The following is a 27,764-nucleotide window of genomic DNA, read 5'->3' on the forward strand; positions in this document are numbered from 1 at the left end:
TTATTGAATCAGCGAGAACATTCACTGTATTACTGTATTATGCATACCCTTCATATCCTCCTACAAGGCAAACTTGACCTTCAGCGCACGCCCTCAATGTACTTTGCGCAATCACAGCTTGGCCATACGCAACTCGACCGAGATCGCGGCCTCTAGAAAGCCCGTCTAAAAGTTCTTGGACGTCTTCCACTGTGCAGAGCTTGCGTTGGAACTGAATCACCGCGTCGCGGTTGGACGTGGATGCTGTCGTCAGTTCGGTAGCGACGTCATGATGCAGTACAAGTTGCGAAATACACACTCGAGTAGTCCATGGCGGGTCTAGCTGTCATTGGCTGGAGTAGCGGAAGCAGCATCTTCATCGGGGGGGATGAGGTGGGAGTCCGAGAGTGGTAGCTGGACAAGCACGTCGGGTTGCTTTGCCCGTGCTTGAATTGGTGCACAGATAAGCCCACGTTCTGCCACGGGGAAATGTTCCTCCAGATACGCCCGTAGTCGCACAAGGTCCGACGGCTCCCGCATCGGCTCCACGTCCGCCGCTGCATCTGGTTCCATGTCTAAACATCAATCTGTTTTGGTTGACACAACGACCAACATGGATACTACGGATAATGTATCCGTAGAAGGCAAAAGAAGGACTCCAACCGGGATCGAACTCGGGACGGATTGCTCGCAGCTATATTGTGTATTGACTTTTCACATCAGAACCCCTTGTGGCTTCAGCCGGTTAGTGATGAAATCGGCAGGGGTAGGGCTGGTACGGCTGCGCCACAAGGGGTTCTGGTAGGGTATGATAAATACTCAATAAAACCAACTTTTTGATGTTTTGACCAACATTCGCACGTCTGAAACCGCCACGACCGTTTCGTACTCAGGAATGCCATGATCCCAGCCAGACACGGTCAGTATGCGTCTGCAGGTTGCCTCAAGCGCACATAGAACCGAACGTTCGTGCATGTTGTCATGAAGATGACATTGACACGGTTGAAACAGTTGCAAGACGAACTACTGTACGTTATATGGATATTACGGATAATGTATCTGTAGAAGCCAAAAGACGAGGAGTATTACAGTACTGGAGGACTGCAGTACTGTAGTACATTTTGCATTCTTCTACATACAACCAGAATATTGGGTTGTCGTGCTGCTACTAAGTAGCACTGAAAGGACGTGTTATTACGCCGACTTTTAAAAGGAGACTGCTGGTGCAGCGTTTGACATGATGCCGTCGAGAGTAGTTCCGCCATCTTGGTTGTCCACAGTGGAAGATGGAACGATGGGGTCACTGCCAAGCCCAAGGGCATGCAGAAATCGGTGGGGGGTGAGGTCGGAGGGTGCGATGGAGCTGAGTTTCGACGTAGTCCATTTCGTAAACTCGTCTTTCGTGAGTTTGGAATAGTTGTCCTTGTCATACTAAGGCCATACATACCTGGTTACCCAAGTACAAAGTGTAAAACATGGCATAATGAGTATTCGTACCGTCCGATACACGTCCAACGCTGTGGCTTCGAGCTTGTCATCCTTTGGAATCGTACCTTGGCCCGTGATCAAGACAAACCCTCGCAACGCACACATAAACAGAATCGTCTACATATCACCAAGTCAGTCATTATATATGCACGCTCCAACAAGAGACAGATAGCGATATTGGATGCACCGTTTCGTCAAGGGAGATGGTGTTGGTGCCGCTAAAGTCAAATGCGCGAAAACACACTGACGTATGTGCATGAAAAATACATGTGAGTGGGGATATCGTGAACAAAGTACAACGGGTGCTTACAGGCAGCTTTTTCGGTTGGTTCGCCCATCACCGCCAACGCCGCACCAGTGATGAACGTGAGCGCATTGATCCTACGACCAAACGTACGAGTTTACTACTATTATCACTATACTAGTGTACGTACAATCCATTTGGACTTGCAAATGCTTTGACGATCTCGTCGCTCCACTCCTTGTCTCCGTCTAAGAGCAAACTCAACGCGTGGGAGTCGAGGCCAAAATCCAAATCCTTGGCCACGTAGTCAGTCAAGAGCTTCTCCACTCGCGCAAACGTCCCTACAGTACCCCGTTCGCTTACTAGAGTGTGAAAAGGATGGATTTGTACGACGATCGATACATTCAGAGAGGCGCTGGAAAGGAGCTTGGAGGTGGGGCTTACTCTCGGCAACCCCCATGTTGTGTTTCTTGCTGTGAAAGGTCGCGATCTTGCGTATTCGGATCCGGATACTACCTGTGTAGATTGAGAGGGTAAACGTAGAACTATCGATGATCTACAGTACTAGGTCATCACGTACCTAAGTCTGATGCGAGCTAATGTGTCGTATCTATTGTGAATTCGCTATAAACTTCCAAAATTCGCCTGGTTTGTCTAATTAGTCCATATTGAATCACGCCGGTAGTTGTGATTGGTTGAATATACGTACTTGTCCTTTCTGCAAGAGCCAATCAAATCCACTAAAAAATGGATTAGCCAATAGCGTCGATTCGTGATTCGATTCAGCGGCGAGATTCGATTCGACGGGGTCTGGAAATTCGTATCGAATCCACAACACTCATCTGTAAAGTAAATCGCCTGTTGTCCTAAATACACCCCGCCCCCTGACACCTTTGACACCCCCAACCTACACCCCCAACACCCTTCACTTAACCAAGCTAGTTAGGACTATCGTTTCGTTAGCCACCTATATCTCGTTGTCCGGACGTCCGTGTAGAGGGAGGAACTGTACACTGTAAGTCGAATAGACATAGACGCATGCGTGTACTGTAGTAGTTACTTCAAAGTACATGATGTGCTCCAGGCTACTTTCTGTACCAGTCCAAAGCATCTACATGTTTTCCCCTTCATACAGGAATCGAACCCCCATATAAAACACATAGTTTTATATTGAACAATAGGTCCTCACCGCCTGAGCTGCCACGGCACTTGTACTTCAGCTCCAGTACGAGACTACTCGGGTACAGTGTACTAGTATATATGTGCTTCAAAGCGCAAGTACAGTGTAGATAGTACTACAGCATACAGTACGTATGCTTATAAGGCAGAGAACGAGCGTCCATACACTCAACGCAACACACCTTGTAAACAAACACCTGAACCTTCATATGCAATGGCAACTATAACTGGTGATTATTTCAGTTCTGTTCGTGAAAACTCATCCCAGGCCGTGTTGAGTGCATCGAAAATGCGCTCAGCAACCACAAGCTGATCGGGAGTCCGGCCGCCCGCCTTGTCTGGGTGCACCACCATGATCGCTCGGCGGTACACCTTCTTGACATCGTTCGGCATGAGCAGTTTGCCCATATTCACCTATACAAGCAGCAGCATAAATATATTCATATCTTGAGTATTTTGCATTATCATGTATTGCTACTTTTATACATATTCACATCCGTTACCTCGATCCACTTTGAATCTGGCCACATCACGTGGTGCATGGTACTTAGCAGCGTGCGGATATTTTTCTTGCGGCCGTTGTCTTCTGCCCATGCCTTCATCTTGGGACCGAGCACGGTCACGCTGTGCGCCTTGGCGTTGTCCATCGCGGCCTTTTCGTCATCCCGACGGAGCAGGTCCTGCCGCGCCCGCTCAATCTCGGCCGCCTTGGTGCGCTCCCGCTCCTCCATGGCGGCGCGCACCGCCGACGATTTGGTCGACTTGTCCACGAGATCTGGGTTGTACACTTGCGTGCCGTCGGAGCTCACCTTGTGCTTCTCCATCTCGGCCAGCGACACGGGACCTAGAACATGGTGAGGTGCACAAGAGACGGATGGACGCACCGACGGTCTGGCCGCAGTCGTCTTCAAAGTTCTTGGCCGCCGCCGCCGGTTTCGGAGGGGTTGTCGGACGAGGGGTGGTGGACGGAGGGGGCAACGAAGGAGACGGCGGCTGCGTTTTGTTCGGCCATGTGGTCGCTGCTGTACCTGACCCCATGAGATCGACCACGTCGGGAGCTGGTTTGGAAGGAGCGCCGCCTCCAGACAAGAAGTCTTCGAAGGACTCTGTGCTTTCTGTGGACGGCTTGGACGAGGACGGAGCTGTGGCTGCTGGGGGAGGACGAGCGGGCGGCGCGGGTGGACCTGGCGACGAGGACGCGTCCGAGTACTTTTGCGGTCGGTCGATGGACGAGTTGGTGTTGGTTCGCTGGGAAGAGATGGGTTGCACAGATGACAGAGACGAAGTCGGTTTGGAAGGCAACGAGTCGATCCATTTGAGGACGGGCTTGCGATGCAACACGAGGCCAACCTTGACCGGTCGCTGGAGACGCAGCACCTTGGAGATCACGCGACCGTTCACGAGAGGCACGACTTGGGACGGAGACGTGATGTCGATCCAGAAGAACGTGTCTCCCTTGGCACTGTTGATGCGGAATCGGAAATGAAACGCATGTGGGTTCGCCAGTGGGAAGTGCTTGTGCACGTCGGCAAGGGTGATGTCGGCTCCGGGACTCGCTTTGGGGATACGGAACGCGTTCGGGTGCGATCTATCCTCGCCGTCCTCGGCCTGCAGGTAGTAGAACGCCCACGCGCTGGTGCTGGAAGTGTCCATGTACCTAAGATCCCCTCGCAGGAAGAGATGCTGGCAAAATGCTAAAACCGCCGGTGGCATCACAGAACGTACGTAATCGAAAACTACCTAATCAAAGAGTACTTTAGCGAAGGGGATGCCCGAGAAAGTTTGCTTTTGCCGTCATTGGTTGGAATCGACCAACCAATGGCCGGAATGTTATTGCCATTTTGGTTCATCTCGAACATGAAGAAGTTTGCGAAGAAGGGAATTGCCGCCGCGGCGGCCGTAAATGACGACACATTGGAACAGAACTGGGCGATTGAGAGCGTCGAGGTCGACAACGACACCTCGGACGTGGAGGTTGAGGATGAAGAGGAGGTTGATGAGGACGGAGTGTTGGAGGTGGTCGACGAGGCCACCGCAAGCAAAAAGCGCGCCCGCGACACGGCCGCTGGCAACGACGAAGAAGGTGCTGCAGCCAAGCCATTGAAGGCCGTCAAGAAGCAAAAGACGCTCAAAGGGTTGCAAAACATGACACAGGCCGAGCACTTCAAGCTCATCAACGACGTGTACTCCAAGCTGTACGGGGACAACCTGACGCCGCTGGAGATTGCCAACGGACTCACAGAAGCGCACTTCACGGTCGTGCCTCAGTTCGGCAAGCACAACCTGGACAGTTTATCTCGCTTTCTTCGTTCGATCTGCCCCAAGTGGAAACTGCTCTTCAAAGGCAAAGGCATCAAGGATCAATGCAGTCCCATCCTCCTGATCGTGTGCTCGTCGGCGCTGCGGGCCGTCGAAGTCGGCAAGGCCATCGCTGTCTTCCATTGCCACGTGGCCAAGCTCTTTGGCAAGCACCTCAAGCTAACAGAGCAAGTGGACATGCTCAAGCATTTCCATCCCATCGCCATCGGTACCGAAGAGATGTCGTCTGCATGTAGCTCACGGCAATATGTAGGCACTCCTGGCCGCATTAAGACGCTGCTCGAGATGAAAGCGCTATCGCTGGCCCATACCACCCATGTAGTGGTGGACATGCACCGGTACAATAATATCTTGATATCATATATATTGATTTTTGGGATAATATCTGAAGTTCAGTTTGAGTGGTGTAGGGATTCCAAGCAAATGTCGATTCTCGAGCTCAAGGACACGGCCAAAGACACGATCGACGTCCTTCGCGAGCACTTGCTCGTTCCGCTGGCGTCGCAAAAGCTCTCGATTGCGTTGTACTGAGTGTTTGTACCCCAACATATCCCAGTGCTCATACTATTAATACTATATACTATGACTAAAAAGTGCAAACCAAATCGACATAAAGTACTACGATTGGTCGCCTTAGCTAGTTGTACTAGTATGAAGTAATTACGTAGTACTATTAATACTCTTATATATGTTATAGTTAAAGTGCAAAGCTGATCGGCAAATCCATTGGTCAGTTTTTTGTACCATGTTTATTGTGCTTTCGAGTGAATTTTCGTGTTGTGGCGTGGTTTCTCGTTGGAATATAAATCGATTTGATTGGCTACTTCAGATGAGCTCAAAATTATTAGCCAATCAAAACCTTCTCAATGATATTCAACCAATCAGATCGATTGTGGATCAGTTTGGTCGGCGCGATTCGATCCCCAAATCGACAATACACTGTAGTACTGAATTTTATAAGATTTAATAGTAAGTTATTGGAGATTCGGTATGAATTTCCGGACCGTTCAACCGAATCTGGCCGACCGCACCAAGCACCAATCCCTTACTTGTCTCTGATTGGCTGCAATCCAATTTCGATTTTCTACTGGAAAGGGCGAAGTGGATATTAGCCAATCAACTGTCTCGGCTCGTTTGTGTACGGTTGAACGAACCATCATATGGGAAATTTGTAGCAAATTCATAGTTATTAATAGTACTAGTACTACTGTAGCACTACTATTAATAGTACGGAGTACTTACTAACTTATTACTAGTATTGATAATAGTACTCTCGAGTATCACACACTCTTATGAATGTGTCGTGGGTTTTGATTGGTCGATCGATTGTCTGTCGATTACTATTAGTAGTAGGTCGATTGGGCACCCCAATTTGGACAATACTGAAGTATTACGTTAGATTAGTATTGATCTTTTTAGCTGTCACTGGCACTTGCTCATCGGACGACGAGTGGGGTATTAGCAGTAGTACTAGTACTAAGTAATGACGTGGCTTGTTTCGCCTTGGCTGCGTCTTGTTGGGCCATGATCTATACACATGAACCATTAAGTGCCATGTACTACTAGTAGTACTAGTATACCACCGCCCGCACCGCGCCCTTGAACTTATCCCGCGCGGTGAACCGCCGAAGTTCATCAAGAGCGCTGCTCAACTGAACTGTCGACACCTACATCCATCCATATTATTATAAATACACACACTGAACCACCACGACATTCCGTTTTTCAGTCAATTTGGACATGAAAAGTCAAACGCAAACCAACCTGACTGCCCACGATCCACGGATGTTCGAGCAACTGCGCCGCCGTGGCTCTACAACTTGCTTAGATATGTCTCGTGGTGATGACTCTAATACCGTAGCTTGTTGTCCACAACCAGCATTTGCCCGATAAAGTGCTTGGCGTCGTCGGATATGGCGTCCCAGTAGGGCGCGTCAAACTCGAACTGGCCTTGTTTAATCTTTCGGAACAATGCGTGGTGGTTGTCGTCGTTAAACGGGGGGTACCCACACAGCAAGATGTACGTGATCACGCCGATGCTCCAGATGTCCACCGATTTGCCATATGGCCTCGACTCGAGGATCTCGGGCGCGACGTACCTATGTGTACAAGTCACCACAATGTGCCACGTCATGATATGGTACCCTGGGGTCCCGCACGCAGTCTTGAGGCCTTCGTCGTGCATGTCCACGCGCTTGGCAAACCCGAAATCGGCCAGTTTAATCGACGCGTCGTCCATCTTGCTTGTCAAAAGCAGATTCTCCGGCTACTCAATATGAATTATAAATGAAAGGTTACGAATAAATGATATGTGAAGTGAAATTATAAATAATCATTTAAATAGGAATAATAAATGATACAACACCCAGTAAGTATACCTTGAGATCCCGGTGCACGACGTTGCACTCGTGGCAATACTTGATGGCTTCGAGGAGGAGTTTAACCAAGTCCCGCGCTTCCCGCTCTGAATAGTACGACTAACAGCATATCGAGGTTATATATATATATAATATATATATATTCACACACCTTTTCGACCACCCGGTCAAACAGCTCGCCGCCGTCCATGTACTCTGTCACAAGGTAGTAATAGTCTGGCTCGGAGAAAAAGTCGTGCAAGATCATGATGTTGGGGTGTTTCATCTGCAACCAAATGCAAAATGAATAAGAGTGTGGATGCATGTGACTGAACCTGCTTGAGCACGGCCACTTCGGTCGTCAAAGCTTCCAACTCGTCGTTGGAGAGGCCGCCCTTCTTGATGCACTTGATCGCGTATCGCTGCCCTGACGGCTTGTGCAGGGCTTCGCGGACGACGGAAAAGTTACCCGTGCCCAGAGTCTCACCCAGCTTGTACTGGTCGGTGAAACCAATGCCGTACCCACATGTAGGACTTTCAGGACTGTAGTCTTCCAGCGGTGGGGGTGGTGGCGGCGGCAACATGTCCGGCGACGAAGACGATGTGTACGCAGGCAATGGCTTTGTCCCCATAATCATCTTGTCTGGAACCGACAGTGGATGGTCTGCAGATGGCGGTGGTGACGAGGATGGAGGAGGATGCATCTGGGATGGTGGCACCGGCATCCGCTGCGATGACGAGTTGGCGCAGCCCATGATCGATCGAAGATGCTCTCCCGATGTGTTTTGTTGACAGCAGCAAGTTAGGTGAGTAATACAGGACACTGTTCCGGATAATTCTGACCAAAAAATCACTTGCTAGTATTACTAACATCACTTCAACTACTCCGGAGTACTGTACTGTACTACGTAGTACTATTAATAGTACTACTATAGTAACTGTAGTACTATTAATATTAATACTTCGAAGTACATAGTATTACTATTAGTACGATCAGTACTCGTACGCTTCCGGATATTCAACTTCAATCGACCTTTTCCCGACTGGAGACCAAGGCCGGACGTCGCCGCCTGCAAGGAGCGCGTTGATGGCAGGTCGCGAAAGGTTGACGGTATCCATGGCCTCGAAGAAGTCATGGGGGGAGCAAGACTACATGGTTGTGCGGTCATACACGTGTGCGAATCGAGGATCGAGCGCACCTTGGGAACGTTATGGAGGAACTTCATCGCATCGCCGAGGTCCAACGTGAGCAACGTGTCTTCGTACATGACGAGGATGGCTATGCACCATCATGCACATGAAACAATGAAAGTATGCACATGCGTACCCATGCATGCTTGGAAGAAGAAGGGCGTGCCGAGGTAGATGTAGCAGTCCCAGATGCGCAACACCACTTCGAGCGGCACACACCGCGTAAACAACGTAAATGCCCTGCGCTTCCTCCATCATACATTCCCCCTCGTCCTAGATGCTAAACGTGAACTTACCAATCGACCACGTACATCTTGGGATCCATGCCGATCTCTTGGAAATGACTGTACAATGTCGGCAGCTCGTGCTTGAGCACAGTGTCGTACACGGTTAGGTACAGAAACGTCTACATATCGTTGTTGCATGAGACCTGCGGTACCATCATGGAGAAACAACAGCAGCAGCAGTCGTCTCTACCCGATCCTCCTCGAGACGATACATGTCAAACATGAGTCGCGTGCTCATGAGCGACACCATCGCCCGGAACGCGCCAAAGCTGTCGAGATGCAGACACAAAATCGCAGCCAAGTAGCTCATGCCTAGTCATATATGCATGTACAGACGACGTATCCCAAGATCGCTCCATCCACGTCCTTCTCATCACGACGACACTGACTGACTGACTGTACTCCTTACCTTGCACATACCCCAAGTCTGGGCGGTAGCAAGTGTACGCTTCGAGCACATCATATGTCTTTTGGGTCCCCGCCGCGCCATCTTGAAACAGCGGGTGGTTGCCAAATGTCCTCGGCATGTCTCGTTGGACGAGCTTGATGTTGCGTTCATTGTCGGCAATGAGTTGCTCAGCCACGCTCGGCATGTCTTTGGTCGGTGGCTCTGCAACGACTGGTGCTTTTTCATTGGCTGATAACGACGGGAGGGGGGTATCGTCGGTGGGACGGTGGACAGGAAGGGTCAGCTGGGGTCGCGAGTTGTGATGCAGTTGCTCAGCAACTTGGTGGTTTCGTTGGCCGTTTACTTGCTCCTTGTGTTGTTCGAGTGACTCTAATCGGCACTTTTCATCCTTGTCCTGGACCAAATGCATTTCCAACAGCACCGCCTTGGCTCTGTGGTGCCACGGCTAGTATTACTATCCATGCATGGACTACTACTAGTAGTACCTTGACCGGCAAATGTCAAACAGTTGTTCGTTGATCTGCAGCCGATTCCCGAGCATCGCCGACCACGCGCGGCCGCGTAGTTCCTTTGGAATGCCTACAACACAATACTAGTAATACTATTCCTTTTCATCTACTTCGATGATGCCCATTGAGAACCTGCAAAGCACAGCGCTTCCACCATGTGCGGCGGCAGAGCTGCGGCATCCCCCCAGTGCGGGAGCACATCCTCAAGCCAGATGCTTCCGAAGGGCTTCTTCATCTTGGCCATGCGTGCCCGCTTCCGCTCGTCCTTGCGCTCCTTGGTGGCGTGGCGCTTCTTTCGCATCATGCGCTTGGATTTCGAGGCCGACGAGTCTGGCAGTTGAAAGAGGTGGCCGAAGAAGCCCGACGACGATGCAGACGAAGCGGCGTCGCGGGGGAGTTTGGTTCCGTCGACGGTGGCGTCTGGACTGGTTAACTCCAACCCTGTGCAAGGAGGTCAGAGTTGCCGACGAACGCGGGAGCAACGTACATTTCCCGCGGGTGGCCTTGATGGCCTGTGTCCACTTGAGCCGCTCCGATTCGGTCGGTGCGCTCAAGTACATGTGCTTGTCATGGCCATACTGGACGTCCAACACAAAGTTGTGGTCGTGGACGACGTAGTTTTGGTCGGGGATCTAAGATCACACATGAGACTAGAGCGATACAGCAGCAGTCATCGGATGGTACCACGTGGACGTCCTTGAGCTCGTACGAGTTTTTGGCCTTCTTCCCGGACTTTTTGCTGTACGACAAGGTCCACTACACAAGATGGTGGAGTTGGAGGGGTGGCAAACTGTGGTCTTTCAATACCTCGGCCAACACAAAGTAGCGGATCTTCCACAGCTTCAGATGCTTGCTCTAGACGACGAAGAGTGCTTCATTGATATAGCCATCTTGTCATGCCGTCGCACGCACCTGCTTGTGAAGGTACCCTTCCAGCACCACGACTTCCACCATGATCGCGCTGTGTTTTTCTGGTGAAAGGAGTAACGGGCCAAAAATCCGAACATCCGTATCCGGATATGTCATGGCTGTAACTGTGACAGTTATAGAAAAGTTACTACAACACCATTGCCGACCGGTGGCTTACGCGATCTTGACAGGTGGCGTTTGAGCTTGTGGATGTAGCGGGCAGCGTCACAATGGAGTGGAAAGTGTGCCGAGTCAGTCGACCGTATAGTTGAACCAGCCAACAACTCAAATGTGGCAGAGGGCAATCATAAGCTGTAGGTAACGTTACAGTCGCCTTGATACACATGACAACGTCCAGGATGCGTCGAGCTCGTGTTCTGGTTTAAATACCACAAATGTGCAAATTTGTTGTGGCAAACGTGTTGATCACAGCTTTTAGAGTTCTATCGTTATGGAAACCGAAAGGTGGGTGGGAGAAAAATGTTGCGCTGGCAATTCCTTAGCGTTGTTTTCACCTGACATATCGATGCGTCAGCAACTTGCTAAGTGTCAACAGCTCCAACGCACCTGCAGTAAAAAGTCCACGTCCGTGCGGCCAAACCCGTTGAACGTGTTGGAGCAGAACCCCAACTGGCCTCCAAAGTACATCAAGTACATTGGATACACGCTAAAGTTATGCCGCCTGATGGAGCCATTCATTAAAGTATCGTGTCAACATTCTCGAGTAAACAGCTCCAAAGGCATTATACATACCGCGCGAGAAGGGTCGACGTGGAGCAGTCGACGAGAACGATGCGCTTGGTGCTCTGACTTCTTTCGGGAGCAGGATCAATATCTGCCCTGGAGACTTTGGACAATGACGTGATCTCCATACTAGTAGTAGTACTAGTCACTGGTACTAGGACAGCAGCAACTGCGTCGGTGCTGGCTCCAGGTGTAGTGGGTGGTGGGTTGGGAGCAGCAGGACCTGTGGGGGTACTTTTGGGTTTTCCGGGCTTGTTCGTTGGTGATTTGGGGATAGGGGTAGTGTCAGGGACTGGTACGGGAACCACAGGGGCGACTACCGGCGGCCTACATCCAACTTCAACAAAACACGTTTGGATACCATATTTACTTTGTCGCTGCGATAAGGTCGTCCTCCGCTGCCCAATCGTGTTCAAATTTGGCGAGCATCTTTTCAGCGGCGATGCAGTCGGACGTGGACAAGTTCGAGCATAGCACAACGACGAGCTACCCAATTATAATAAGGATGAGTTCCAGCTACCAAATGGACATGAGGACCTATATGACTACCTGGGTGCTTTTGACAGTCGAGAGGAATCGATCAAGATGCTGTGGGTGGAGCCGTGGGAGGTGCTTCGACATGACAATCGGCCGCTTCACTTTGGCCCGGGGCACAAAGCACGGCTTTGAAATGGGCGAGTAGAAGCTCTTGGATGGGATCTGGCGCTGCCGATGACACTCCGCGGCCACATTCGCCGTGATGCAAGTCGTGAACCTACTCATTTTCACCGTTGGCAACACTGCTCGAATGACTCCTTGAAAAATAAACAGTTGACGTACGCATTCAACCGATCCACCAGGGCGTTGTTCGTGTCCAGAACCGTCTGCAAATGCTCCCGCGGCCGGACTCGCTCTGCTTCTCGTCCGCTGGAGGACAGCCGGGGCAACGCCCAGTTGTGGCGTTGAGCCTTCTTCACGGGGTCCGTCACCTACGGCCGACGGCGGTATCATATCGAGGGTTGTCATTCTGGCATGTGTTATGGGACGTACTTGGAACGCTACTTGGCGCTGGATGAGCGTCGGGGGGTGGATGTCTAACACGAGCGATCCGTCGACGCGTTGGTGCAGCACTTTGCTCAGGTAAGTGTCGTATCGCGACGCCGTGTGGCCCAGCTCAAACACCTAGTACAATGGATCAGAGGCTTTTAGGGGGTTGTTACTCGTACAAAATGGCCGTCCCGTTGCAATGTCACTTGGATGTTGGCTTTGCTCGTGCACCGAAACGACAGGATCGCATTCAAGTTGAATTCGATGGGCGACGGCAGCGGCGTGTCTGGCGACGCCTTCCCCCATGGATATTCCTATGTGACGTCGTGGGATTAAGGTCGACACGTGGCAGCACGTACCTGGGCCATGGATCCGTCTTCGTGGAGCACGAGCACCCCCGGTTTGGTCGTCACCAGTCGGTGAGCTCCGGATCGAAAGTTGGCAAACCCGATGCCAGCATAGTTGAACGCGGCGAGCAGCTGCACATGGGCGCTGTTGGATTCTGCATCTTTGGTCATACAAACATAATATATCAGCGGGTTGTTCGTGGCTTCGACTGTTTGTGTACCGTCGAATAGTTGGGTATACTTGCCGCCATTCACTCGACTCACAACTGCCAGTACGTTGCCCGACGCGTAGCTACAACAAACAGATTAACATGGGCCATAGACCAGGCCGACGAACTAAGACCAAACGCCGACGTACTGCAGGATACCACACCCGTCGGCATCGAGCCCTGCCAATACATCGCGGGTCATCTCGAAGGAATAAAATGATTGTGTTCTATATTTAGACAACATTGGTATGATGCTAAGCTATGGGGGCCTCCTAGATGACGGCGACACATACAACATGCCTATGTACGCGGCCATAGTAGCTTCCAAAGGGTCTTTTGCTACAGACGACCCCGGTAGGCGTTTAATGTGCTTGGACAGCGCTGCTTCCACTGCTGCCACTGGCTGGGGGGTCGATGGGGGCTTGGCGGTTGGCTGGGGGGGCGGGTGAAGGGGGGCCGCCTTTCGCGGTGTGACCGTTATCCTCGACGGCTGAGGGGCGACAAACTGGGTTGGCGGCAATGAATCTACAAAGCCACTAAATCGCTCGCATTCATAGTGGGGGCATCCTACTGGTCAAGCGGGAAGTGCGACGACTCTTGCCTGGATCTCCCGCGTCAGTTGTCCTCCACTTGTTTGTGGCTACATTCGAACGGTTCCTTCGATTGGAGTGTTTAGCTCGTGGTTGTTTCTGTAGTGATACGCCATGTATTCGTCGATCGACCATCCCGCCTGCTGCGGCTTCGATATTGGAACGCTTGAGTTGCGGATGCCCATCCACAGCCCCAGCTGTGTGAACTCGTTTTTGGTCTTTCCATGCCAACGGCAATGTCAACGTCGTTCTCGTGGTGCCACCAGGTAGTGCCACGTATGCAGTCTCCAACTTTGGGGGTACAGCCTCTGGCAGCCGAGGCAAGGACAACGTCGAGTCCGCACAAGAATGCGACCAAGCAAAATTTGCTGGTAGTATTCGAGGGGGGGACTTTGGGGGCAAAGGGTCTCGGGAGGGGGTCGAGCCACTGCCCCCTGCCGTCCTCAACTCTGTTGCATCCTCGTCTGGCGGTAAATAAGTAGAAGTGTTGCTACCAATGGTACGTCTTTCCTGCTCCTCCTCCATGAACGGAACGCACTGGCGCACGATATCTGCATGCGCGGCGGTGCGGCGCAGCTGCAAATTCAACCCCCCAAACGAACACAGCCGACTCGTCGACAGGTCGTGGTGATATCGTGATGGACGGACCATTACATGTATCGAGCGTTCGTCGTCGTCGTCGGACATGGAGCAACTACTGCTGCTGCTTTGGTCGTCCGCCCGTTTGAACAACCCTGCCGACCGCTCCTTGTTTTTTCGAAGCGAGTTGGCCAACACGACCATCAGCGCAGACTTTTTCAATGCCCGAGGGGACTTGAGCTTGGATTCCAACCGGCGTTGGGACTCGGCCCCGTTTTCATCAAGTCCCCACGAAGCCATGCACAAGCGAACGTCCTCGTCGTCATCTTCGATGGTGTCGTCGTCGTCGTCGCGACTTCCCCCTGCAATCTCCATCGTGTCCCCCTTCGTTGCATTCACTTGACCACTGACGGCTTCACTCGACTCTGATGGTTCTCCAAACTCTCCCGACACCATCGACAGGTTTGATGTCATGCGACTAGTTCGTCGTCCAATTGCGATGGTGGTGATATCGGTTGCGGTGGAGTCTTGTAAAAAAACACTCGGTCGGGCTACGACGCTGCACTTCCTCCTCTGCGCACTAGTCCCGTCGGTGGTGTCGTCTCGCTCAACAGTGGGGTCGTTTGTTACTGGTTTGTCGTCTTCTATCTGTTCCCTGTCACCTCGTCCTTCCATCCTCGATTCTCCCTGGTCGAGGGAAAACCCATCGTCAGACTCTTCCTTTGAACTCGACCGGTTGGACAATGGCTGGATGGTGTCGTCGTCCTCATCATCGTCCACGTCGTTGGGCAAAGTCGCCTCCATGAGCATTTTCATGTGCTGCAGATCCAGCTGCCGCTTCTCGTCAGCCAAGGAAGACACGAGCGAGCCCAAGATGCTGCCCTTGCGTCCTCCTATGACACCCACTTGAGTGCTCTTGAGCATTGTCGACGGTGGCGGCGCCGTGGGTCGTGATTTGGTGGGGGTGGCCGGTGCCACGTCGGCGGCTGGGGCGGTCGTCGGTTCCACGGACCGTGATGGCCGCATTCGACCGGACGCTCGCGGGGATTTGTCTGGGGTCTTGGGCTTGATGGTAGCTGGCGGGGTTTGTGGTGTGACTACTGGCGAAGACGTCGGGGGAGTCTGCGGTTTGAGCTGTGGTGGCACCACGGCCTCCTTTGAAACTCGTTGGGGTTCGGGTGTCTTGAGCCTGGGAAGAGGAGGTGCTATCTCATTGTGTGTGCTGGGCTGCTTTCGTAGCCCCTTGGCCGCGGCTTTCCTTTTCCGGCGCTTTAGTTCTTCCAAGAGCAGCATCATCTTGACTTTGCCCCCTCTGTACGCACGCCACTTGAGCTGGAGCTTGACGGCACACCGATTCTCGAGCAGCCGTCGTTTTTGAATGGCGATTCCCACGTTCCGAATGGCGTCGTCGACTTTGAACGTAGACACGTGCTGGGCGAGGTGCATCACTTCCTTGAGTCGCGTTTCTCGACCTGCCAACCCCTATTTAAACGCAAGTTGCACTAGTGGCTCGCAAAGTTGCTATGGCGGTGTACCTCGTTGAGTTTGTCGTCTGCTGCTGCCGCCTTGGCCTCGTCCGTGAGCAGTCGACTCGTCTGCGCCTTGACCAGTGGCGTGTCAATGTTCTTGTAAAACGTGTTACCAAACAACCGAAATTCCTCCACGTGCTGACTCCAGTAACTTGTAGCCGACCCGTTGTGCACGTTGCGGCGGATGATGCGAGCAGCCGCCTTCCGTCGCACCAGCCGTTCCTACCAACAAGCGTAGAATCAGATATCATACTAGCATCGAATCAGCATCGTATCAGATACCACGACGTGTTGGGCTATTGTCTTAAGTGTTCCTTACCTTTCGGGCAAACTCCGAGTCGGCTTCCATGTCGTCAAACGAGATTTGCACCGTCAAGTGATTACCCCCTTGGTCGTCGCCATCGTCGTCGTCACTCCCGTCCGAGTCGAACACGCCGTCCCGCTCCCACGCCGCCACCAGCGCCTTGGCGTCGACCCCCGCCTCGGCCAAACACGTGTACGAGTGCTGCACCCACGACAGCTTGTCCACCATCCGACCGAGGGGGTCCCGGCGGGGGTCCTCACAGGGCATGAACGCCGTCAAGATCATGTCCACTTCATCCACCCAATTGAGCACAAACCTAATACACCACCATCGTTCACACAACGCTTGAATCGGTGGGACACGTACTCCTTGTCGTCTTGGCTAAAGTCGGTTGAGTACGGCACGGCCGCCAGAACCCCCGAAACGCGCGCGACGATAGCTTCAATTCGCGGGCGGTTCGCAGGCGCGAGCAGGAACTCGTGGTGCCGCTGCTGCGTCGACTTGCGGCCAGACCGCCGGAGCCCGCGCGACGTAAGCTTGGCTTCGGTGGACGCCGTTTTGGTGTTGCGTTTTCGAGCAAGTTCGAGGCGAATGAACTCTTCTTGCTACGATGAGAGATACAGAACCGTGATCATAATTCCAGCCATATCGCACAAGGGGTAAGGATAAAGCTCCAGGGGTCGCTAGCAGATGATCACCAACCCACAAGGGTAAGCGTAGTATTACCCGCTGGTCTGCAGACAGCGTCGACCCGCCTCTGCTGATGAGGCTACAAATGTAGTGTTTAGCTAGCAACCAACAACATGATTCGTTGCAGAAGTACCGCTTCGAGCTGCCCATCATATTAGTGGATTGATTGATGTTCCCTCTCACAGCGATCGGGATGATGAAGTTTTCCAGGAGGGTGGGGCATGAAAGTAGTATGTCACCGTCTGTCCCCCGCATCACGTAACCGCCATGTCACCTTTTGTGGGAGGTTTCACCGTTACGAATTATACTCCGCTAGAACCTCCGAAGCGTCTGAGCATGGAGGCGGCAACGTCCGATGTGCGGGTGGAGAACGCCATACTCCACGGCGGGACTTCTGCAAGGCGGCCCCAGGACCGCAAACGGCAGCAGCAGCACCACCACCGCCAGCCTCAACCACACAACATCCAGCACCAACACGAAGCATCCATCGCCAAGCGACACCCTAGCAAAGTTGCTCCCGTGCCGACGGCCTCGTCTGTGATTCTGAACGAAGCCATACGAGGGGGTGACGGCGACGAGAGAGCGACAGGAACGCCATTTGTAGCTGGACCTGTCCTCGGTTCGTTGCCAGATGGGTATGACTTTGTCCAGTCCACGCTGCACAAATGGGCGGCGGTGCTCACCGACAGCCACAGCGACGATGATGACGGAACCCAAGTGTCGAGGTAGTACAGTACACCGTTATTGCTGTGCTTGTCGATCTTAGATGATATTGAAGCGAAGTGTGTGTGTGTGCGGATTCCTCGTTTTTGTTGGTTGGGAACGGCGATTGACTCAGCGGTTGTGTTGTGATGCAGTGACAATCAAGTCGAGTCGCTGTACGAACGATTTGTGGACCCCACGGCTTCCGAGCTGTCGACCAAGACGAGAACGGCCATTGCCATGGACCTCGTCTCCGAGGTAGGAATCACACACGTCTCGAGTTTGTCTAACACGGTCCGTAGATGATGTTCAAGATGCTTCCGTTGACACCAGGAATGGCCAACGCAGTCGTGCACACCTTGCTGCATGCCATCTACGACACCCACGACCCGCACGCAGACTGGCGAGATCACAGGCTCCACGTCGACAGGATACCCATTCAGTCGCCTCCAGCTGTCCATTCTATGACCCCCCCGTCCGATCACTCTTCACAACGCACAGCCACAACGGACAAAGTTCTTCCGGTGCTGGCTCCATCTAGCGAGCCGCTTTCAACCACCCACTGGAATCCTCCCTCAACAGACGAGCCGTTGGATCTGACGTCATTGGCCCAGCAATGGAACGACCTTGTGGTTTACCGATGCCAGACCACTGGGACGTTTGTGGACTGCGTAGACTTGTTGCCTGGCGCCATCCAGCGAGACTTAGCCCAAGTGCTAGCGACCAAGTGGATGACCCCACGCGACGACGGACCATCAACGCAACAACCCCAGTCGAGGCGTCGAATAAAAACCAACGAAGTGAGCGACAGCGACGGGGAAGTTGGGGGCAGCAACAACAGCGACGACGAAGACAAAGGCTTGACGACGAGTGATGTTTTGGAAACGACGACAACATGGGAAGGCGAAGAAGAAGGAGAGCTCGAGGCAGCTGCCGCTTGGGAAGAACAAACTGACTGCATCGAAGATGAAAAAGGGGAAGAGGACGGGGGGACTGAAGTTGTCGGCATCCTCTTGGACGTGTACAGACTTATGCTTATCAACAACCCCCGGGCGCAGCGGCAGGCCCGGCAACGTCTGCAGTCTGTGTTGCTGCCACTGGTGGGGGACCTAAGCAGTCGCGGGGGGGGCTTCACAGAGCTGACGGGGGACGCCGACGACGAGGAGTTGAGGCAGCTAGTGGCCCAACTCATAGAGGACGATCCGATTTCGCTCGTCGACCTCGGGCTCACGTAGACAAGTATAGCGACCGACGTATTTATTGAATAGAATTGTAACTTATGAACCTAGTACTACACTATTTTGCAGTTAAGTTGGACGAATGCCCGATATATTTGGCCGTGCGCGCGATATGTTTGGTGGTGTGCCCGATATAATTAGCCATGCGCCCGTTTAATTTGGCACACCGAGGTCGTGTGCCCGATATATTCGGCGGAGTGCCCGATATAATTAGCCATCTGCCCAAGTAATTGACCATCTGCCTGATGAATTGTGTCGTGTGCCCGATGAAATTGGAATAACTCAAATAATTAATTGAGTGTAACAGTGTAAATCAGTTTTGGTGGAATCATCATGGGGCTGAAAGTCGGAGGACACGCGCAAAGGCAAGAATTCGAAATTTATACTTGAATAAAGTATAGTTGAAGTTCGTAACGCGACGCGCTTTCCTCAAACATGTTGAATGCTCATTATTCAAATCGTCAAGGAACGCACAGCATGGACGAAGCTGCACCCCCGCGAACACCAGTAATGATGTCAATTGAAGTACTAGATAACCCCCTCTGTAGTCACGAGACCCCTACAAACGCATACCTTTCTCCGGAAGCAAAAGTCGTCGCAGCGTTCTGAAACGACGAGGACTGGAAATCCGTAGCGTTCGCCAACGGGATAAAGCAAAGCACTACTGCTTGAAATTGGCTATATAGGGGTCGATGCTAACCATTTGAATTGATACGCGCTAGCCTCGAACACACGACACAATTCATCGGGCAGATGGCCAATTACTTGGGCACACGGCTAATTATATCGGGCACACGACCTCCGTGTGCCAAATTAAGCGGACGCATGTCTAATTATATCGGGGACACGACCAAATATATCTGGACTCGGCCAAATGTATCGGGCATTCGTCCAACTTAACTGCAAAATGGTGTAGTATAAAGTATTGCCCAAGCTAGGCTACTCGCTGTCGTTTTGGCTTGGATGTCTTGGCATTTTTTTTATTGGTCCTGTGCATGTTGTCGAGAGCACATCGACTGCATGTGCATGTAAACCCATATCGAGCTTGGAGCTCGGCTTGCCGTGATTCAAAGGACATATTGGTATCGATGTAGGCTATCGTGACCTCATCTCCTGGCGCCAACGCTTTTAGGGCGAAGACCGAGATCTGCGGAGAGTCTCCAAGGTACGCGAGGGCACCTGACGGGTCGCACGAGTGGTTGAGCATGGAAAAGCGGGGAAACAGCGCCAGACCACCGAGGTCGGGCAGGGCGCTGGATGAAAACCTTAGCGGCCCGTTGGTCGAAGTTGCAACATCCCCTCGACACCACTCGAACTGAATCGTTTCACCGTCTTCCTCCGAGCCATCGACCTGGTCTGTCGTTTCGTCACCTGCACTTTCGTCACCACTGCTACCTTGTTCTTCGTCGTCATCGCTATGATCTTGATCATCTTCACAAAGCACTTGAAGTGCGGCTTCCACCAATGTCGACGCGTGCATCACGAGTGTCTGTTTGGTCGCTGGATTGTCTTCACAAGAGGCGAAGTACCGAGAAAGCGGAGATGGCACTTGGACGCCCACGGCGTTGGCTTGGACGATGGCCACGAAGTGCTGGCACATGTCCAGTGTCATGTGCGCTTTAAAGTAGTCGTGGGATCGAGTGGGCGTCGTGGGTTCAAACGCCGCGAGGACGGCGCGGAACGCGCTTTGCTTTAGATTTCCATGCTGGAAGGTCTTGGACGTGGTTGGAGGAGCCACACACAAGTGGAGGATGTCGCGAACAGCATCGTCCCAATCTAGTTTGGATTGGCGGGAGATGCGATGGAGTACGGTGGCCATGAGTGCAGCCACTAGGATCATGTGGTCCGAGTCGACCCATGGCGACGCCGCTTCCGCGATGGATTCGACCAACGAAGGTCCGAAGATGTGCTTAGCTTGGGCATGTACGACGTCGCTGCAGGTCTGTGAGCACACGATGGAAGGTGTGGCGGCAGTAGGGTACTGCGTGACGTAGGCATGCACAACTGGAGATGGGAGGTTCGGTAAGGAAGGCTCGTCCTCCATGGTTGGAAGCAGTGTGATGGCAGACGACGGCTTCGCTGGATCGGTCTCCTCGACCGCCGGCTTGACGTGTTCGGCTAATACATGCAGGTGGAGCTGGATCGACCCGACAAACCGTTTGCATACCTCACACGTCATTCTCGGCGCGTCCATGGAAGCCACGGCGATAGGTTCATCACGAAGCACGACTGTGTCTGCCTCGATGGGACTTGTGGCAAACAGTCCGCGGCCTCGCACAGCATCCTCGCGAACTTGCAGCGTTGGCAGCATGGTGGTAGTCTTGCTTCAATGGTTCCAGGTCAACCGGAACAAAAGGTCGCATCCGGATGTACTTGCAATGTGATTGGTGTTTTCAGGTAAGCTGACAAGGGCGGACGACATCATATAAAATATACAAGTGTATTTGAGTCAAACCTTAGAGTATTTGAGTAGAGTCATAGCAAAATGATAAATCAGGATTAAAAAATACTTCGAAGTACTATGCCTAAATATTCAGCAGTATATCCAGCTATACTTGGTCGTGATATATCGTCGTGGCTTCAGGCTATGGGGTTTGATGTTTTGCAGCATCGTCAAGAAGCACCTCCTGCCAGCCTTTCGACGCCGTGGACACAGTATCATGACCAGCACCCGCGCAATTCCCCACCTGAACTCGACCAGTTTTGATGCGTGGCTTAACCAGCTCGACGCGTTTCTCTTCGACTGCGATGGAGGTGCGCGTTGACTCGATATCGAATCTGAGTGTTTGTCTGTCGACAGTGTTGTGGCGAGGTGACGCCGCCATTGTCGGTGCCAAGGAAGCCATTGCGCTCCTCCGTGCGCGAGGGAAGAAAGTAATCTTTGTGGTACGTATGCTTATCCGCCTTTCATGTCCAACACAGCGACGTATAGACCAACAACTCGACCAAGTCCCGCGACACTTACGTCACCAAGCTCGGTAACCCAGCTCTTTCTCCACCTCTCGTCCTTCTCATACTGTGTGTCTGTAGCGGGTCAAGGCATTCCTGCCGTTGTCGACGACATCGTCACGTACGTCCACACCGCCATATCCTTCTTCCCTCATTACCCCTCGCTCATGCATTGAAGATCTGCATCGGCGTGTGCCGCCTACCTCAAGAAGACCAACGTACAAGGAAAAGTGTACGTGGTTGGCGAAGTACGTAAAGATCCATTTTGTTTCTTCAAATACATGCACGACACGGTGGTTTCGTGTAGGCGGGGCTGGCGACGGAAGTGTCGGCGCAAGGCTTTGAGAACTTTGGCTTGCAAGACAACGGAAAGACGACGTTGCCGCATCCATTCCAGGTCGACCCGAGCGTCGGCGCCGTGGTGATTGGGCTCGATCGGTCGGAAATCTATTGAGGCCATTGGACATTCGTGGCCATTTGGCAGCAGGTTCATATGTTGGTGCGTAGAGGCATTTCGTATTACAAGCTGTCGTACGCTGCCACGTGTATTCTGCAAAACCCTGGCTGCAAGTTCTACGCGACCAACAAGTACGTTTTCGTCGTATCGATATATATATATATGTTGCTGACACCTTCCCTGGGTTTAGTGACCCGACGTACCCCACGGATGGTGCGATTCTGCCTGGCGGTGGCGCGTGTGTGGCGGCGTTGCAGACGGCCGTGGGTCGCGAGCCGGACGCGATCATCGGCAAGCCCAACCAAGCGCTTCTCCAGACGATCCTGTCCACGCATTCCCTGGACCCATCGCGCACCTGCATGGTAGAGATGATTGATCGCATACGTTGGACGCCAACATGGCCTCTACGCTTAGGTCGGCGATCGCTTGTCTACGGACATTGAGTTTGGTCGCCGTGGGGGTCTCTATACACTGCTCGTCATGACCGGATGCACATCGTACGAAGAGAAAGCCGCGATCGCCGACGAGTTCCAGAGACCCGACTTCTTCGTCGAAGACGTCAACGTGCTCAACCTCCTCGCCGCCACCTCGACGTAGATTCAGCTCCACTTTGGATGAGAGATAAACACGATTCGTCTTCCGAGTTCATTTTATCCGGATGTTCACATTATCCGGATATTCCTTACAGAACAACCACGAGGCCAGCATGGGCACGCAGACTTTGGCGGCGGATGTAGCTGCCATTGAGGTACATATACGCATGCAAAGACGCACCCCGTGCATGCTGACACCACCTATGTAGAGGCAGGAGTTGGAATGCCACATGGAAAGGGTGGCCTTGGACTTCAAGTGCATTGAGCTGCAGCATTCACTGGACGAGCATCGGCGGCGTCACCGTCGACGAGTGGTGGGGCGTGCGGCGATAGCGCTGGCCGAGTCGTTGGACCGCACTTTAGTTGAACAGCGGAAACTGGAGAGAGACGAGCGTGAACGTCTTCGCTCTGAACGGGAGCATGCAGCCGAGGTGGCTCGCCTGGCCAGGCAGGAGGCGCGGGACAAGGAAGTGCAACAGATGGCCGAGGAGAAGCACAAAATGGAGGAAGCCGAAGCTGCGAAGAAACGTCAAAAGCAGCAGGAAAAGCTGCGAGTTGCTAAAGAACTGGCTGCGAAACAACAGCACGACGACGCCGCCCTTCGCCGCGTGGAAGCCGACGACCGGCGACAGCGGCAACTTGAAAAAGCAGCTGCTCAAGTCGAGAGGGAAGTCGCTGCAACACAGCAAGCCGCAGAAGACGAACGTATGAAGCGCAAGGCGGATGAGAAAAGGGCAGAAGTGCAGCGGAAAGCGGCACCGTCGAAAGCAGCGGACCAAGCCACCACGACCACCCCTGACACATCCATCTCGACTACGCAGTCGAAACCTGCCAAGAAGCGGAAAAAGCTGCAAGTGGCGACCGACGACGAGGCGGCACCGCTCGAGCGACCAATTTCAGTCGTCAAAAAGCAGAAAAAGCAAAACATTGCAGCAGCAGGTTCATCTAAAGATGATATGCAAGTGAAAAACGGAGTTGCCAGGCTTGAACATGTGGAACCACCAGCAAAGGACGATGTTGATGGCATGTCGGATGCTGATCCACAGAAGAAGAAGAAGAAGAAGGCTGGCATGATGAAGCAACTGGCGGCCCAGGAACTGCAGCGAAAGAAGGATGCGGCTCGCAAGCTAAAGGCAGATCAGAAAGCTGCAGCCAAGCAGCACAAAGCAGACGCAAAAGTACTCAAGAAGGACCAGTTGCCTATCAAGAAGAAATCCACCAAAAAGCCAAGTAAAAAGCCAACCACGGACCAACCGCCGCTTGACAGCAGTGAGGACGATGCTGCCATGGCGCCGTTGGTTGTCCAGCCGACTAAGCCGGCGAAACAGCACTGGGAGCCGGCAGACGACTCATCCGACGACGAAGCAGCGGGGCTGAGTCTGTTTGATCGCATGGCCCAAAAGATGAGGCAGCAAATTCTGGCCAAGGACAACAGCACCACCCCCCCCCTCTCCAGCCAGATGCCGAAACCAGCGCGCCAGCCGCCGCCGCCGCCATCCGTCGCTGCCGACGCCACGCCCAAGCGGTCGATTCTGTCGACCATTTTTAGCCTACCCCAGCTAAAAAAGCCATAACGTTTCCAAAGCGATGAACTGGGTTCTTCGGTAGCACCAGCAGTTCGCTTTAGTGTACTCAACTTGGCTCGAAAGTAGGCACCCAAATACACATACATGTATGTCGGTGTACATATGTGTCATAATTACACTGCTGTATGCTTGTGAGGGAATGGCTACAGTCGAAATCACATGTAGCCATGGAAATGAACCAATATGCAGTTTTCTCAAGCCACAAGTGTCTGCAGCACAGGTCGTAGCATCTGAACCGATACTTTCTTGGGTGGCATCGCGCGATGCAGTGCCGCCAGTACACTTGCATTGGGGATATGGGTAGGTTTCAAAGCAACGACCGCCGCCAGTTCGTCCATGGGCAACACATCGAGGTGGCAGACGACATGCTCGATGAGGTGCCAGAACCATGTCGGTTGCACGGCCGGCGGCAGCTCGGCGAACATGAGCTTGGCACGGGCGTACAGCTGGAAGCGCAGAAGCATCTGCAGTGCCTCCATGTATGCGCGGGATGCGACGAGGGCGTCCGTGTAGGCTAGCACGGCGGCGTCGACGCTGGCGGGTTGGACAAGCAGATGGAGGCGCAAGGGGAGGACGGCGGCGAGGGCCCGATCGGCATGTGATCGAACGAGGCGGACGACGCCGCGGAGGGTCAACACGCGAGGGCAGGCGGACGCGATCGAGCGGACGAGCGCGCCAAACGCCTCGGGACGGTGCTGGAACGTGAGCCGCGCGACTGATTCAAAGTACGCGGGGTGGCGGAGGCTCTCGCCGGCGGTCACACGCTCGTCGTGAAACAGGACGTGACTGGGCCGGTCGTGTTGATTTAATAGCAGCACGCTCTCCAGTTGAGTCAGCAGATTGCGGCCGTGGGGTAGCGCGGCCACAAGAGACGCCAAGTGCAGCGCGGACATGCGCAGGATTTCTTGGGACGCGGCAAGCGACGACGGATATGTGACAGCGGCGGTCGTCGTTGAAGGGGTCAAGTACGACAGGTCGTGGATGATCGCGGCCCGACGCTGTCGCACATCGAGCCACGCCCGAAGGTGATCGATTGATTCCAAGTTGAGGGGCGTCGTTCGAAGGTGGTGGGAAGAGGAGGTGGATGTTGTTGCGACGGATAGTTGGTTGACAAGGTTGTAGAGGTCGGCCTCTAGCGCCGACGGGATGGCGTGGTCGGCCACGAGTGCCAGCAGCCACGCGGGGCTCTCGGCGGCGGCTTCAAACACGAGCTTGGCGGCGGTGTGCGCGGCTTTCGAGGCTGTCGGGGGGTGCCGCAGCACTTGAAGTGCCATCGCCGCCTGGTCAAACTGAAGATTCGGCCCAAAGTCCTGCAGGTGGCGCAGCGCTGCGGCGGGAGACTGTGTGACATCGTCACATGCGACAGAGTGCGCGTACTGCTTGGCGCTGGGAACGGTGAGCCGCCACAGCCCGTTCCAGCTCCAGAGACCCATCGCCCCCCCAGGCCCGGACGTCCAGAAGGACGCGGCCGCGTCGGGGGCCGCGACTCTCGCCGCCTCTGTACCTGAATGCACGTCATACACAATGCAAGCATGGGTGGTCAATACAAACAGAAACTGGCGGTGGCTGGCAAGGTGGCGGATGTGATCGGTCGGGTCTTGGGGAAGGGCGAGGCGGTAGGCGCACGGCGTGATAACCAGCCCGCCGTCGCGCGCTTGGCAAGTCCACACTTGTCCAGTGTGTGGATGTAGAGTCACTAGCGCCCCCGTGGTCGAGTGAATGCATCGAAAAAGGAGCTCAGGTGGTGGTGTCTCTGTGACAGAGTTCACAGCACCTTCTTCGACTTTATCCGCGGGGTTTTGAGATACGCCCCATGCAGTGTGCAAAGTCATGGGAGACGTCGAGCTGCGCAAGTAAATGTGGTTGTCATTCGTGACCATCCACAGACCAACATGCGATCCTTGCATCCACCGCACCGAGGATGGAGGGGGAAGTAGCATTGGCACGACCGAGCCCACGATGATGTGGGTCGGATGTTTCGCCAGCGTCGGCGTCGTCTCAAAGCTCACCAGGCGGGCGACCACCGCACCGCCTTTGGAAGAAGATGCCGCCAACGACCCTTTGTCATGGAAGGCCAGCCCATGGCACGCAGCGCTGGCGGCGAAGCTGTCCATGGTGGTTATGCGGGGGGAGGGTGCGCCGCTGCCGTCGGGTTCGTTGGATACGTTGAAGCTGTTCAAGTATGTCCAGTCAAACTTGTCGTGACCCCATTCCCACACATATGCGCCACCGTCTTCCCGGGTGATGACGCAACGCAGGGGATGGACTTTCTGCGGTTGATTGACGTTATGACCGACACGTGAGCGAAGGAACGCGACGTGGGTGACAGGGCTCTCATGGCGACTGATGAGCATGTCCGTGTTGGCGGAGCGAAAGGTTTCGTGGTTGGATCGGAGCTCGGACGACGGCGGACTGCACAGCGCCTTGATCAGATCGATCTGGAACACCTGGTCAAACTTTTGCTCAGGGATCGCATCCAACACAACCACGAGGGAGTAGTTGGACACTGTGTCCGAGTAACGAAACGTGAGCGCAATGTGTCCAGGTGTGACTGCGCACGCCGACAACTCCAAGTTCATCGCGACTAGGTCAGGGAGGAGAGCTGTGACAGTGCCGCGACTTGCCGGCCAGTTCATGTCCTTGGTCAATCCCCACACATCAGAGGCCGCCACGGGGTTGTTCACGTACGCCCTTCGTCGAGGACTTGGGATCGGCGATGTCACCGGCAGGACATGCTCCATTGTCGAAGGTACAACAATCCGGTTACTTAGCTACTATTCGGATAATGATGCAATACAAACTTCAAATGATCCCCTGGCCAATCAAAACCGCGCATCAAACAGAGAATGACGGTGTTTTCCAGAGTGGTTGTTTGACCGGATGTGTTTTCTCCTTAGCGATACCTCGACCACCTTCCATCTGGTACAATGTGTTTTCTCCTTGTGATTATTTTAACGGTTTGCAGTTGTTCGTTTTTGTGCTGCGCTATACGATTCGACGACGACGTCGTTTCTATGCATTATTCCTTGGATTACAAGGACTCCAGTAATAGTCGTCACACTTCACAGCTCAACCACAAGGATAAATGCAGGTCTGGTGAGAGCAGGAGAAATACAGTACTGTACAGTAGTGGCATCTCTACACTCTGCTGTACCAATGGTACTGGACGGTACTGTAACGTTAGTTGGTACTCAAAATGTCGCATGTCGATTGAGCAGTACATCGTCCTAAAATGCATACAATTTTCGCAGATTTATATCGTCATAGTTCTATCAATTGGAATATATATGCTGTTTTGTATCATCTTTACTAAAACTTGTATGCATTGCTAGTTCTTACATATGCGGAAT

At 53.2% G+C, this 27,764-nt stretch overlaps 13 protein-coding genes across 31 annotated transcripts; 4 read left to right on the top strand and 9 right to left on the bottom strand.

The window, feature by feature from the left end:
• Positions 1-37: 37 nt before the first annotated feature.
• On the bottom strand, positions 38-542 carry H257_16574 (hypothetical protein; the record flags this gene model as incomplete). The annotated part of the gene is made up of 2 exons (XM_009845042.1): positions 38-243; positions 299-542. 2 exons carry the CDS (start codon positions 540-542, stop codon positions 38-40), a joined length of 450 nt encoding a protein of 149 aa, XP_009843344.1.
• A 512-nt stretch (positions 543-1,054) lies between these two features.
• Positions 1,055-2,213, bottom strand: H257_16575. 2 transcript variants are annotated; one of them, XM_009845043.1, is made up of 6 exons: positions 2,114-2,213; positions 1,902-2,052; positions 1,778-1,848; positions 1,655-1,710; positions 1,477-1,584; positions 1,055-1,410 (listed from the first exon to the last, which is right to left on the bottom strand). In XM_009845043.1, the coding sequence occupies exons 1-6, from the start codon at positions 2,169-2,171 to the stop codon at positions 1,186-1,188; spliced, it is 669 nt and encodes a 222-aa protein (XP_009843345.1). In that variant the 5' UTR covers positions 2,172-2,213; the 3' UTR covers positions 1,055-1,185. The 2 variants fall into 2 exon arrangements, with proteins under 2 accessions (XP_009843345.1, XP_009843346.1); XM_009845044.1 differs by having other exon boundaries at positions 2,102-2,213.
• An 837-nt stretch (positions 2,214-3,050) lies between these two features.
• Positions 3,051-4,587, bottom strand: H257_16576 (hypothetical protein). The gene is made up of 3 exons (XM_009845045.1): positions 3,775-4,587; positions 3,394-3,734; positions 3,051-3,304 (listed from the first exon to the last, which is right to left on the bottom strand). The coding sequence occupies exons 1-3, from the start codon at positions 4,541-4,543 to the stop codon at positions 3,125-3,127; spliced, it is 1,290 nt and encodes a 429-aa protein (XP_009843347.1). The 5' UTR covers positions 4,544-4,587; the 3' UTR covers positions 3,051-3,124.
• Positions 4,588-4,735: 148 nt separating this feature from the next.
• On the top strand, positions 4,736-5,825 carry H257_16577 (hypothetical protein). The gene is made up of 3 exons (XM_009845046.1): positions 4,736-5,417; positions 5,463-5,547; positions 5,620-5,825. Exons 1-3 carry the CDS (start codon positions 4,748-4,750, stop codon positions 5,738-5,740), a joined length of 876 nt encoding a protein of 291 aa, XP_009843348.1. The 5' UTR covers positions 4,736-4,747; the 3' UTR covers positions 5,741-5,825.
• Positions 5,826-6,580: 755 nt separating this feature from the next.
• On the bottom strand, positions 6,581-8,360 carry H257_16578 (CAMK/CAMK1 protein kinase). 5 transcript variants are annotated; one of them, XM_009845051.1, is made up of 8 exons: positions 7,902-8,360; positions 7,739-7,852; positions 7,588-7,686; positions 7,354-7,475; positions 7,066-7,308; positions 6,974-7,022; positions 6,790-6,876; positions 6,581-6,738 (listed from the first exon to the last, which is right to left on the bottom strand). In XM_009845051.1, exons 1-8 carry the CDS (start codon positions 8,319-8,321, stop codon positions 6,646-6,648), a joined length of 1,227 nt encoding a protein of 408 aa, XP_009843353.1. In that variant the 5' UTR covers positions 8,322-8,360; the 3' UTR covers positions 6,581-6,645. The 5 variants fall into 5 exon arrangements, with proteins under 5 accessions (XP_009843353.1, XP_009843349.1, XP_009843350.1 ...); XM_009845047.1 differs by having other exon boundaries at positions 6,793-6,876; positions 7,902-8,321; XM_009845048.1 differs by having other exon boundaries at positions 6,581-6,876; positions 7,902-8,321.
• A 167-nt stretch (positions 8,361-8,527) lies between these two features.
• Positions 8,528-10,928, bottom strand: H257_16579 (hypothetical protein). 13 transcript variants are annotated; one of them, XM_009845064.1, is made up of 12 exons: positions 10,875-10,928; positions 10,770-10,817; positions 10,647-10,718; positions 10,450-10,594; positions 10,095-10,403; positions 9,939-10,032; positions 9,454-9,884; positions 9,235-9,356; positions 9,054-9,163; positions 8,894-8,997; positions 8,766-8,845; positions 8,528-8,715 (listed from the first exon to the last, which is right to left on the bottom strand). In XM_009845064.1, the coding sequence occupies exons 1-12, from the start codon at positions 10,914-10,916 to the stop codon at positions 8,560-8,562; spliced, it is 1,713 nt and encodes a 570-aa protein (XP_009843366.1). In that variant the 5' UTR covers positions 10,917-10,928; the 3' UTR covers positions 8,528-8,559. The 13 variants fall into 13 exon arrangements, with proteins under 13 accessions (XP_009843366.1, XP_009843362.1, XP_009843358.1 ...); XM_009845060.1 differs by having other exon boundaries at positions 8,766-8,997; XM_009845056.1 differs by having other exon boundaries at positions 8,894-9,163.
• A 203-nt stretch (positions 10,929-11,131) lies between these two features.
• Positions 11,132-13,406, bottom strand: H257_16580 (hypothetical protein). The gene is made up of 11 exons (XM_009845065.1): positions 13,347-13,406; positions 13,210-13,280; positions 13,001-13,149; positions 12,821-12,955; positions 12,645-12,776; positions 12,435-12,583; positions 12,165-12,369; positions 11,986-12,101; positions 11,625-11,942; positions 11,439-11,553; positions 11,132-11,386 (listed from the first exon to the last, which is right to left on the bottom strand). The coding sequence occupies exons 1-11, from the start codon at positions 13,397-13,399 to the stop codon at positions 11,321-11,323; spliced, it is 1,509 nt and encodes a 502-aa protein (XP_009843367.1). The 5' UTR covers positions 13,400-13,406; the 3' UTR covers positions 11,132-11,320.
• Positions 13,407-13,456: 50 nt separating this feature from the next.
• Positions 13,457-17,155, bottom strand: H257_16581 (hypothetical protein; the record flags this gene model as incomplete). Its single annotated transcript, XM_009845066.1, has 7 exons — positions 17,023-17,155; positions 16,926-16,968; positions 16,566-16,804; positions 16,215-16,515; positions 15,902-16,117; positions 13,769-15,848; positions 13,457-13,722 (listed from the first exon to the last, which is right to left on the bottom strand). The coding sequence occupies exons 1-7, from the start codon at positions 17,142-17,144 to the stop codon at positions 13,457-13,459; spliced, it is 3,267 nt and encodes a 1,088-aa protein (XP_009843368.1). The 5' UTR covers positions 17,145-17,155.
• A 70-nt stretch (positions 17,156-17,225) lies between these two features.
• Positions 17,226-18,876, top strand: H257_16582 (hypothetical protein; the record flags this gene model as incomplete). The annotated part of the gene is made up of 3 exons (XM_009845067.1): positions 17,226-17,614; positions 17,747-17,849; positions 17,894-18,876. 3 exons carry the CDS (start codon positions 17,226-17,228, stop codon positions 18,824-18,826), a joined length of 1,425 nt encoding a protein of 474 aa, XP_009843369.1. The 3' UTR covers positions 18,827-18,876.
• Positions 18,877-19,723: 847 nt separating this feature from the next.
• On the bottom strand, positions 19,724-21,140 carry H257_16583 (hypothetical protein; the record flags this gene model as incomplete). Its single annotated transcript, XM_009845068.1, has 1 exon — positions 19,724-21,140. One exon carries the CDS (start codon positions 21,138-21,140, stop codon positions 19,764-19,766), a length of 1,377 nt encoding a protein of 458 aa, XP_009843370.1. The 3' UTR covers positions 19,724-19,763.
• Positions 21,141-21,427: 287 nt separating this feature from the next.
• H257_16584 lies at positions 21,428-22,880 on the top strand. 2 transcript variants are annotated; one of them, XM_009845070.1, is made up of 9 exons: positions 21,428-21,583; positions 21,630-21,715; positions 21,762-21,807; positions 21,860-21,899; positions 21,957-22,026; positions 22,086-22,216; positions 22,286-22,366; positions 22,426-22,597; positions 22,650-22,880. In XM_009845070.1, exons 1-9 carry the CDS (start codon positions 21,490-21,492, stop codon positions 22,830-22,832), a joined length of 903 nt encoding a protein of 300 aa, XP_009843372.1. In that variant the 5' UTR covers positions 21,428-21,489; the 3' UTR covers positions 22,833-22,880. The 2 variants fall into 2 exon arrangements, with proteins under 2 accessions (XP_009843372.1, XP_009843371.1); XM_009845069.1 differs by having other exon boundaries at positions 22,426-22,880.
• Positions 22,864-27,185, top strand: H257_16585 (hypothetical protein). Its single transcript, XM_009845071.1, has 2 exons — positions 22,864-22,983; positions 23,038-27,185. The coding sequence occupies exons 1-2, from the start codon at positions 22,894-22,896 to the stop codon at positions 24,400-24,402; spliced, it is 1,455 nt and encodes a 484-aa protein (XP_009843373.1). The 5' UTR covers positions 22,864-22,893; the 3' UTR covers positions 24,403-27,185.
• H257_16586 (hypothetical protein) lies at positions 22,878-27,185 on the bottom strand. Its single transcript, XM_009845072.1, has one exon. It carries the CDS (start codon positions 27,153-27,155, stop codon positions 24,609-24,611), a length of 2,547 nt encoding a protein of 848 aa, XP_009843374.1. The 5' UTR covers positions 27,156-27,185; the 3' UTR covers positions 22,878-24,608.
• Positions 27,186-27,764: the final 579 nt, after the last annotated feature.

This window comes from Aphanomyces astaci, assembly GCF_000520075.1.
Source record: "Aphanomyces astaci strain APO3 unplaced genomic scaffold supercont1.88, whole genome shotgun sequence".
NCBI classification, from domain to species: domain Eukaryota; phylum Oomycota; class Saprolegniomycetes; order Saprolegniales; family Verrucalvaceae; genus Aphanomyces; species Aphanomyces astaci.